Source organism: Sinocyclocheilus anshuiensis, unplaced genomic scaffold (assembly GCF_001515605.1).
Source record: "Sinocyclocheilus anshuiensis isolate Anshui unplaced genomic scaffold, SAMN03320099.WGS_v1.1 scaffold354, whole genome shotgun sequence".
Classification (NCBI taxonomy): Eukaryota; Metazoa; Chordata; class Actinopteri; order Cypriniformes; family Cyprinidae; genus Sinocyclocheilus; species Sinocyclocheilus anshuiensis.
The window spans coordinates 2,423,510-2,435,156 of record NW_015544195.1 but is presented as its reverse complement, the minus strand read 5'-3'; the positions used below and the strand labels follow the sequence as shown (position 1 = coordinate 2,435,156).

The following is an 11,647-nucleotide window of genomic DNA, read 5'->3' as shown; positions in this document are numbered from 1 at the left end:
GCAAATTGCTATATTTTCGAGACAAATCACCCGGCACAGTTTCTGACTGTGCTCAGAAAGGAACTCCACGCTTTGCAAGTGTTTCGCATAATTGCACGTGTTTAGATTTTGGAGCAGTGAAACAGAATGATATGGTTTATTGAGCTTGTCATTCTGTTACAAACTAACTTCATGAGGTGCCTTGTGAAAAGCTGTATAAGTTCATTACTGACCACCAGGGCAGTCGCTGATGGGATAAAAAGTGGTGATGATTATTGGGGGTTTTGTGGTTTATATGGTTTGAAATGTGTTTTATATATATATATATATATATATATATACACACAGTATATCATTTAATTAATATTATAAAGTAATTAGTATTGTATAATAAACTGTATCAAATAATAAATAAAATATATTTTTTACAATATTTAAATTACCTATTAATTTAAAATTATTTTTACGTTTTGTAAGCAATACCTAAAAAACTTAATGTGGCGAGGGGGGCGGGGGAAGGCGAAAGGCTGCAGCGGGAGAGCGAGTTTGGAGACGAGCGGTGATAAGGAGGTCAAGTGAATAATGATTAACACCTGTTTGCAATTCCAGTGATTGGCGGGGAGACGAGAGATAAGCAGCCGCCGACCTGGGAGTGGGAAGAGAGACAGGAGAGTGTGCGACACCTGACTGGGAAACCCAAGAAGGGCACACGTTGTTATATGTTGTTTGTGACGACCAATAAAAGGTCTACTCGCCACCCCTGACTTCCTAGGCCTTCTTCCCGAACGGAAAACAGTGCTACACTGGTGCCGAAACCCGGGACGAGGAAGCCGGCACGCCGCCATGCAGCCAGCGCAGCCCACACCACTTGCGGAGCCCGTGAAGTCACTCGCCGGGCTTCACCAAACCCAACACCAGGCGCTGATGGACCTCAAGCTGGAGCAGGAGGATCGGTTCCGGCTGTTGGTCCAGGCGCAGGATGAGGACCGGCGGGTCCTCCGGAGCTTGCTTGGCCGGGAGGCCGCCCCAGCAGCAGCCCCCTCCATCGCCCACGTCCCGCTGATGAAGATGGAAAATGTCAACGATTCTGTGTTTTTCTGTCAATATGGGGTGCTGTGTGTACATTAATGAGGAAAAAAAAATAACTTAAATGATTTTAGCAAATGGCTGCAATATAACAAAGAGTGAAAAATTTAAGGGGGTCTGAATACTTTCCGTACCCACTGTATATCTGGTAGAAGAGTGAGAGAGAGAAAAAAAGCCTTGCCTTATTTATGAAGTCAGCTAATTTGTTTTGGGCTCTTAAAGTCATGGTTGGGTAACTTAGGCAAGCATGGAATCCAGACAGAATCATAAAAAATCAGGGTTTTTGTTGCAGAAAAGAAATGCATATTCATTGTCTTGCTTAAAAACATTCCTCTAAAATGTGGACTATTAGGACAGTGAGTTCCACAGGCTTTGAATATCTTTAACACAAAATAACAGCAATGATTATGCTTCAAAAACATTGTGAATGTTAATTGCAAAGCAGTAGGTGTGTGAGGGGATTCAATGAGAGTTCCCGTGAATACCTAAATCCATTTAAAATTCCTGCTCAAAGGGAAATGTCTGGATCCAGCAGATCATACATACCATTACTAATGAGAATTGAGAATACACACATTCTTGCCTGCATAACAAAAAGCCATTTCCCTGTCGACAGCATGTGTATAGTATGGAAATGGGGGGGGAGGGGCTGCAGGCCGGATGGCGCCCCGGCCTGAGTCGGGCGGTGGGAGTATGTGGCGAGGGGGGCGGGGGAAGGCGAAAGGCTGCAGCGGGAGAGCGGGTTTGGAGACGAGCGGTGATAAGGAGGTCAAGTGAATAATGATTAACACCTGTTTGCAATTCCAGTGATTGGCGGGGAGACGAGAGATAAGCGGCCGCCGACCTGGGAGTGGGAGAGAGACAGGAGAGTGTGCGACACCTGACTGGGAAACCCAAGAAGCGCACTCGTTGTTATATGTTGTTTGTGACGACCAATAAAAGGTCTACTCGCCACCCCTGACTTCCTAGGCCTTCTTCCCGAACGGAAAACAGTGCTACACTGGTGCCGAAACCCGGGACGAGGAAGCCGGCACGCCGCCATGCAGCCAGCGCAGCCCACGCCACTTCCGGAGCTCGTGAAGTCACTCGCCGGGCTTCACCCCGCCCACGGCCCGCTGATGAAGATGGGTCCACAGAATGATCTGGAGGCTTTCATGGACCTCTTAGAGAGGACAGCGGAGGCGTGCGGCTGGGCGCGCAGCCAATGGCCGGTGCGCCTGATCCCGCTGCTGACTGGGGAAGCACAGGTGGCGGCCCAACAGCTGCCTGTTGCGAACCTCCTGGCCTACGATGATCTGAAGCAGGCCATCCTTCAGCGAGGCGGCCGTACCCCCTTACTCGCCACCCCTGACTTCCTCGTCCTTCTTCCCGAACGGAAAACAGTGCTACACTTAATTTTAAGTTTGAATAGTGTTATCACTGGATGACATCACTTGAAAAGATGCAGTCAGAATAAGTAAAATATAAATTACTCTTACAGCCATTCATATGCTGGAACACACTACCACACAAAAACTTTTCTTCTCCGCAGCCCATGCATGAAGCCCTTCTATTTTCTTAAAAGATCACACACACCATCTCATGCAATCTATCACATCACTTCAGCTTGAGAGCACAGGAGAGAGCGAGAGACTCAAAAATAACCCTAAAGAACACAATGCCTGCAACTGGCCCTCTGTTAGCCTCTCTCTCTTTTTCCTTCTTCCCTTCTTTCTCCCTCTCTGTGATTATGTATAAGGCTTCAATTTCCAGTATATTGTAAAGGTTTAAATTGCTGTCAGATCAGCAGTCTTCCCCATGATTGTGTAGCCTATTGAACCAAACTGAGAGACCATTCTGAAGGCTCGGGAAACCTTTGCAGGTGTTTTGAGTTGATTAGCTGATTGGCATGTCACCATATTCTAATTTGTTGAGATAGTGAATTGGTGGGTTTTTGTTAAATGTGAGCCAAAATCATCACAATTAAAAGAACCAAAGACTTAAACTACTTCAGTCTGTGTGCATTGAATTTATTTAATAGACGAGTTTCACAATTTGAGTTGAATTACTGAAATAAATGAACTTTTCCACGACATTCTAATTTATTGAGATGCACCTGTATACATATGAGATATAGTAAGTAGCAAAACAGCCTGTAGCTTCGCACAAATACTGTCAGAGCTCTCAGGAGCCATGAAGACTCAAATCAGCCAATCTCCAGTGTTCCTGCTGTTACTATAGAGACAGCTTGCATCAGGATGGAATGAAGGAAGCATGTGAACTTGTCTGTGTTCACAGAACAGAGCTCACATGCTGGAAACAGAAAAGCCCTTCTGCTGCTGAAATAGGTCACTAGAATGCAAGTAATTCAGCTAATTCAAGGTGGAATATGTATTTTATAAATAAATATATTTGCCACCATAAAAGCAATAAAAAAATGGGTTTCATTGAAATGTAATAAAAGTAAAAATAGTAGTACATTTCACAGTAAACTTGCAAAGATGTTTTAAAATTCAATATATTTTGAAGGATTACATTATTTAAAAAATAAATAAATATTACCTCAAATAATTACTTTAGGTCATCATAGGGGTTCAACTGACACATTTATGAACCCCTGATGTAAAGGGACATCAGCTGCACTGATGGCTCCATCTGAATTTAACTGATTTTTCCCAAACAATGGTGCAGAAAATAAGGAAAAATCTGCAGTTTGGCCTGCTCATGGTGACCCATAACTCACCTACAGTTCATCTATTATACAGCCATCTGTGCAGAGGTATGTAGGAAAACTCTAGGAGGACATATGTGGTAAATCATAACTATGCAGGATTTATGCAATAGCAAATAAATAAGCAAATATTTCTCAGCTGACTACTATTGCCTGAGCCCATATGGACCACAAGATAATATACGAATGACCATGTATACCTCCTGCTGTGAGTGTGTGTGTGTGTGCGCGCGTTTTTGTGACAAATGAGGACATAAATTTGTATAATGACAAAGGTATGACATAGGTATTACAAGGAGAAGGTGACTTTTCAGGACATTACCCCATGTCCCCACTTTTCAAAACGCTTATAAATCACACAGAATGGAGTGTATTGAAAATCTGAAATAGCACAAAGTTTCCTGTGAGGGGTAGGTTTAGGGGTAGGGTTGGTGTAGGGCAATAGAATACACAGTTTGTACAGTATAAAAACCATTACGCCTATGGGATGTCCCCACTTTTCACAAAAACAAACCTGTGTGTGTGTGTGTGTGTGTGTGTGTGTGTGTGTGTGTGTGTGTGTGTGTGCGTGCATGTGTGTGTGTGTGTCTAGAGCCAAAACAGAATGTTCAGATGGGTAAGGAGAATGCCATTCTGACCCTTTGGGAAGGAACCAGACGATGAACACTTGCGCAGACAAGCACACACAGTACCCTGTCGTCTCACACAAATGCTTGTAAACACAGACTCAAGAACAATTTTCAGGATACTGAACTGTAGAGACATGCTATTTATTTTAACTGTGTGCACTTTATCCTTAAAAATAGCTAGTTTTCTTGAAGACCTTGTCTAAGTCTAAATAAATAATCATTTCAGCTGTAATTAAAAGAAATACTCAAAGTTTTGATTTGATCTACAACACTGTCAGTGTGAAAGCAGCTGCTGTTGCAGTTATGTTGCTGCTTTGCTTACATACGGCTTTTGTCTGGTATAAAATGTGATTTTTTTTAAGTTTTGTGTTCTACGTGCTTGATCTCACTTTCTTTTACCATCTTGTGCTTCTCTGTGAGGTAGTGATTAGTGATTTTGTGCATGTATTTACTCTGCGTGAGTCTAGCATCTGTTCTTTCTAATTAGCCACCAGGAGACGGATGAAGAGAGAGAGAGACAAACAGAGAGAGTGGAGGAGAGATAGAGAGAAAAAGAGAGGGGGTGGAGGGTGGAGGAAAGTAGGGAGAGAACACAACAGGGGGAATAGAAGAAAGGGTGGGAAAAAAGGGACAGAAAATGTGACTGAGGAAATAAAGAAGAAAAAAAAGAAAGCAGGAAGTGCGACAGAGAATCATGGGGTCCTAAAAACACACACTGAATTATTAGAGGGATAATTCACCCAAAAATGACAATTCTATCATAAAAGTAGTCCATGACTCATGCATAAGTCTTCTGAAGCCATAAGGGAAACCGATTCAAATTTATCTTGTTATTCACTGATAATCTTACCCTCCAGTGGTCTGATAACTGCTGTGAGCAGATCATTGAGCTGAACTCAAGAACCGCAGGATTTGTGAATGAATCCTTCAGAACAGTTCTAAGAACAAGATTACATGATTCACTGAAAAGACTTGACTAAAAAGAATGATTCACTACTTCCCTCAAGTAGCTACTGCATTAGCATTAGACATATGGACTACTTTTAAGGTATTTCTGGTGCTTTTTGAAGCTTATAAACCCTCTTTTTGTTACACATATTTGAAACAAGGTCCAAAACAACTATGTCAGTAACCACAAAGGGATGCACGATATTGTATTTTTGCCGATATGCGATATGTCTGTATTTTTCAACTCATTTTGGCCGATAGCCAATGCCGATACAAACTATATTTCCGTTTGTTTCTAAACAGCACCAAGTCTATCCTGTGCAGAGATTATAAACAAATTATTTTTACTTATTAGAATTAAATAAACAATTAATGAAGTTCTTTTATAATGAGAGCACACTGAAAGCTGAAAATAACTATAAATCAATCACTGCATTTTTTTCCAGACAAATGCAGTGGTAACCTTTTATTTGAAGATTTAAGATTGGTAGATGGTCGAGAGCAAAAGAGTTGTAAAAATTCTGAAAATCTTTTAGAGCTCATTGTATTTAAATTTCATAATCCGTTTGAAAACAAATTGGTTTGGCTTGGTTTGATTTGATTTGGACGCAAGACAGAGTTTCTGTGCCAAACACACTCCTTCTGGGTTCGTATGTTTCGGAAAGTTTTTTTCAAACATGGCCCTTCATGACATCATGAAAGGCGTAATTCCTTGTATGGGCACTTCTCCCAGAAGAGCGCACACACACGTAAACCAGAGCGAGAGCACGCCTATCAACGTCATCGGCAGTAGACTGTGTTTTGTTAGCAGTCGGTGCACAAGTGCTCGTGACTCTTTAGCTCCGCCCACGGCACGCCTCCAGGAGCTTGGCTGTTTTCAGAGGGAATTGTAAAGCTGTATCTTTTGTTTATAAATATGACAAAACTCCTTGGAAATATGAAGGATGCAATACTACTCTATAAGTATTCGAGATTAACATGACATTGAGCGAAACTGTGTGTGTTATGTCCCCTTTAATTTACAAGTGTCATGTGTGTGATTTTTATTTATGTAAGCTATAGCTTCTGACCTTTAAACCAAAGCATACTCGTGATTTTATGACACTGATTACTGCTTTACTTAATCAGAAATGCAATCTTCATGTTATTTGTGTATTTCACTTTCATTTTATTACAATTAGGCCAACAGTGCCCCCTAAGGAATTAAAACTCCTTACCGGACGGGCATTAGGACACCAGGGGAGGCTGTTGCTGCTGTTACTTCAAGCGCTAGTGACTGTTGACACTTATAGCACAAAGGATGCGTCATTATGTACTTGTATTCTCAAATTAAATGCAGCGATCTAAAACAATGAATCTAATAACCAGGCAAAAGTTTGTTTCAAGAATGACCACACTGCTGACGTGATCTTATTGCTAGCACACCCTGAGCACATTTGCGCTATTCATCTTATTTTTCTTTACATTTTAAGACATTATCAGCTGATCCCGATATCGTTCCGATAATATCGTGCATCCCTAATGCAAAGGCTTTTCTTAACCAATGTTAAGTATGTAAAATGCGCATACACCATGTGAGAGAAAGCCTTTGATATTCCATACATTTTCTCATTAAAATACAGTGTCATACCCTAATGTATGAGAGAGTAAAGGACGTTCACAACACACTCCTCTCACGCATACGACTTGCTAAAAGAGGAAGGTGAGCAGAGAAAATGTAAATTAATCAATGCAAATACTGTATTGAGGATAATATAAAGGACTGTCAATCTGTTCGTCTGTGATGAGACCAGCCGGTGGTACAGAAAATAAACTAATCCATGCAATATCACAGCTCAGTGGTCTGCACAGTGACTTTAAAACTAATAAAACAGTCCACAAACAATCACAGCACCAACAGACAGGCATTCATTTGCAGAAGTAAGATAAAAAAAAAAAATGAAATAAAGAAAGAAAAATATATTTATTTTCTGGTTTAGAATGCAAAGGTCTCACACACACTGTTTCCTTCTCAACTGCTAGAGTTACACTGGGTCTACATTGTAAACGAGCAGTGCACCATGACACAACAAAACTATAGCAATCGCATTGTAATCAACAACACAACATAGCATGCTTAGTGTAAAGAGCTTTGTTCATTACAATGGGAACAATCTAGTTGTGCCGCGCCACTTGCTGCCAGTGAAAAACGCTTTACAGAATATTCATAAGCAGTCTCATAAATCAACGGCATACATAAACAGCTTTAGTGTGGCACTAAATTCTTCCCTCCATAACATACTGTATGGCCACACCCAGACAGAACCAGCATAAGCAGAACTTCAAAAAGAAAACTTCATAGATTTATGCCTGTTATTCACAAAGTTATAAGGACATCCTCTTGACCATTGTTTGATTATTTACTACACATTTTGGCTAGTCTGCTTATTCTGCCTACTACCAGTATAGCTCATATTTTACAGTCTAATTTCACTAAATTTGCAAAACAAAGTGCTGATAAAATGTTGATTACCTCTGGGCCTCCATATAGCTCAGTCACCATAGGTACTATCTGTATGTCTATGGCATAAAACTCACCCTTGGCTTAAAAAATTACTTTGGACTGTTTTGTCCATTGCAGTAGAAATAAACAGGTAGCGGATTTCACTCAAGGGAAATATCACAAATATAGACTGACACTTTCATTCAGTGCCGTCTAATCACACAGAGGTCAATCCACATGGACACAGGCAGCATCTGAACTGAAGCGCAGTTAAACGAGAGAGGGAAACATTCACTCTGCAACTGAAATAACCCGTCAAATGTTAATTATAGACCTGCTGAGTGTGAGGGGCTTGTGTGTCTGGATTGACTTCTTATTGGATATGTCAGACGGGCAAGGTCATTTAAGTAGGCTGTGTGTATGTGTGCATGTCAACATTCTCTGTGTGTGTGTGTGTGTGTGTGTGTGTGTGTGTGTCTTAGACTCGCTCTGTCTCCTTGTTGAATCATTCATAAGCATGTTAAAGCAAAACAATCAATGCTAAAAACTAACTCCTGCCCTTCAGCATGCTCTTCATACAAACATACCTCAAGGTTGCTGTGTGAGTGGGTAATACTTTACTTTAAGGTGACGTAGTTACAGTACAAATTACATATACTATAGAAATAATAGCCAATGGTGCATACTGTAATTACAAGCAGCTAAACCTAAACCAAACCCCAACCATAACCCTATAGTATGTGTGGTTAATTTACACTACGCAGTACTTTTTTGTGTCACCTTAAAATGAAGTGTAACCTGTGAGCGTACTATATGTGTGTCTTTGTGTTTGTGAATCTTCTCATTCAGTGATTCTTACCCATTTTGACTCCAAAAGCCCCACTATACACAACAATATTCAAAGGCCCCATGACTTCACCAGTTGTTACTGGATAAGGATTTAAAAATATATATTTTTACTTACAATTTCTAACCAATAAAATATTTTAGAGCTTGGTAGAACTATAGGTAAATGTACATTTATTACACAAATGCTCATGAAGTTAGGATTAGGGTAAAGATTTTATTTTAATTTACATGAATTCAAATCAAAATCAAGTCAAAGTACAGATACTGAGTTAAATTTTACTTTAATTTTACTGATTTTACATTTTACTTTTATCTGCCCAAAAGTATACTATATCTAGGTGTTTTAAAACAGTTTGATCCCTTATTCTTCAAAAACTAAAAAGAGTTGTTGTCTTCATATTTAGTTGTTTTGCCTTATTTTAATACTTATTTTGTTTTATTTGATATAACTTTAAGTCATCTTGAGGCCTCTTTGGAGGTTTCCTGAGACCCCCCTTAGTGTGCCCTGGCCCTGTGGTTAAGAACCACTGCTCTCTTCATTTTTCTAGAATCTACAATCTGAAGCTCATTGTAAGGAAGCAAAGCCTTTCAACTCATTTCCTGGCAGTTTGTGAACTGCAGGCCTCACCTTTACTTTTTCTTGAAGTTTTCCCAGGCTGACAGTGCTTTCTATGATGCGTGTGAGGATGCCCTGCTTGTCTTTCTCTAGAGTTGAAGCCTGAGGATGGAGAAAGGGAACAGGAAGGGTTACACAGCTACAGGGAGGCAGATTGAGGAAAAAGAGGGACATTGAAGAGAGCCATAATTAAGTTCTAGGGACAAGAGCCAGGAAAGAGAGAGAGTTGCCAGTTACTGTGATAAAAGTATGAAAACAGTAAAGCAAGAGCAGCAGAGCAAATCTTTAAAAGTTTGACTAGACTCATGGGTACTAACATTCTGTTGAGTACAAACATTTCCCCGAGCAGCAGTGAGGCTCACTGCTTGGAAAAAGAGGAGTGTGAAACTTTCATAATCCCCAAGCTTAAGGCTCTGCCTCAAACACAAAAGTTGCTGTGTGAAATGATTCGATGCAGGGTTTGAATGTAAACTCTTAAGGCGGATGAATTCAGGGAATATGGTCTGTCCTCGGTTAAAACATGCTTAGTTAAAATAAAGTATGAGGAGTTGTGCATTTATGATGTGGAAGAGTGTGAATCTTCCATAAAACAGTAATTAGGGCCCAACTAATCTGCTGCCTGTGACTTCATTCTGTCATGTATACTGTTATTAAGTCACTTTTTTTATAGGTAAAGGTGCAATGATAAGGTACCTCCATATGGGTAACTAGAACATTAATTATTCCATTATTCTTTCATTTTCTTAATACTTTCAATAAAATAAAAAAAACGTCCCAGGTTACGTATGTAACTGGTAATGATTATCCCTGAAAACTAGTCCTACACCTAATCAAGTTCCCCTTCGGGAACTCAAGCTGCGTCGGAAAACGCTAGGGGAATGCCTTCAGCGATACCAAGCTCTGAATCATATGTGTAATCAGTCAGAGGTGGGTGACGTCATGACCAGGAAGCTTTAAAAGCACGTGAGGTGCAGCCGGCATTAGCTTCTAGGAGTGAAGCAAGCTCTAGTAGGGATGCCGGAAGTATGGCCTTGCGACGCAGCGTCTCGTTCCCTCGGGGAACCATGGTTACATACGTAACCTGGGACGTTCCCCTTCGGGAACTCGAGCTGCGTCGGAAAACGTTAGGGGAACGAGATGTCCACGCCGCCAGACTTGCAAATCCCTGCCTAGTGTGGAAGAGCACAGCTATGGCAAGAGAACAGAGGGGCCTGGAATGGTTCGCAAATCTAGGTCATAGAACCTGACGAATGTGAGGGGCGTAGACCATCCCGCAGCGTTGCAGATGTCCTGCATAGGAACACCTGCCAGAAAGACCTTGGAGGCCGCCACACTTCTTGTTGAGTGAGCCTTGACCCCCAATGGTGAGGGGAGATCAGAGGACTCATAGGCAACAGTAATGGCATTCACTATCCACCGGCTGAGGGTCTGCTTGGAAGCAGGATGACCTCTCTTAGGGGGACCATAGCACACAAGCAGTTGGTCCGCCTTTCTCCACAGGGCAGCTCTGTGGACGTATGCATCCAGTGCTCGCACTGGACACATACAATTAAGCCTCTGCTGGTCGGGCTCCCTGAAGGGAGGAGGATAAAAAGCCTGGAGTACGACAGGCCGTGGTGTAGAGGAGGGGACCTTAGGGACATACCCCGCACGAGGGTACAAAAAAGCTTTGGCCAGACCGGGCGCAAAGTCGAGATAGGAAGGGGCCACAGAAAGGGCCTGCAGATCCCCAACTCTCTTTAGAGAAGATATAGCAAAGAGAAACACAGCCTTTCACGTAAGAAGACGATCTGATATCTCCTCGATAGGCTCAAAAGGAGGCCTACAGAGAGCTTCTAACACCACAGCGAGGTCCCAAGGAGGGACACGAGATCGTACCTGAGGCCTCAGCCTCATCACACCGCGGAGGAAACGTGTAACCAGGGGGTCCTTGCCCACTGAGTGACCATCAAGAGGGGCGTGGTAGGCCGCTATAGCCGCCACGTAGACCTTCAGGGTGGAGTGGGTTAACCCCGCGGAGAAACGGGCCTGCAAGAACTCCAGCACTGTACCAATCGGGCAGTTAACTGGGTCAAGCAGGCGGTCTCCGCACCATGAAGTGAAGAGCCTCCACTTCAGGGCGTACAGTTTCCTCGTTGAGGGAGCTCTAGATTGGAGGATGGTCTCAACAACCTCGGAGACCAGAGGCTATGAGTTGTGCCCCCTCAGGGGCCACACCCACAGCTTCCACAACACTGGGCGGGGGTGAAAGATCATACCCTCCGCCTGTGAAGAGGAGATCTCTCCTGACGGGAATCTCCCATGGAGTGCCGTCGAGGAGAGAAATCAGGTCCGAGAACCATACTCGG

General features: G+C 42.3%; 1 protein-coding gene across 1 annotated transcript in view; it reads right to left on the bottom strand.

The window, feature by feature from the left end:
- LOC107696669 (centrosomal protein of 89 kDa-like) overlaps nucleotides 1–11,647 on the bottom strand; it is an 80,662-nt gene that overhangs the window by 33,051 nt on the left and 35,964 nt on the right. The window contains exon 17 of the mRNA XM_016497130.1: nucleotides 9,312–9,401. Coding sequence (XP_016352616.1) covers nucleotides 9,312–9,401 — 90 coding nt within the window. The remainder of the gene's footprint in view (nucleotides 1–9,311; nucleotides 9,402–11,647) is intronic.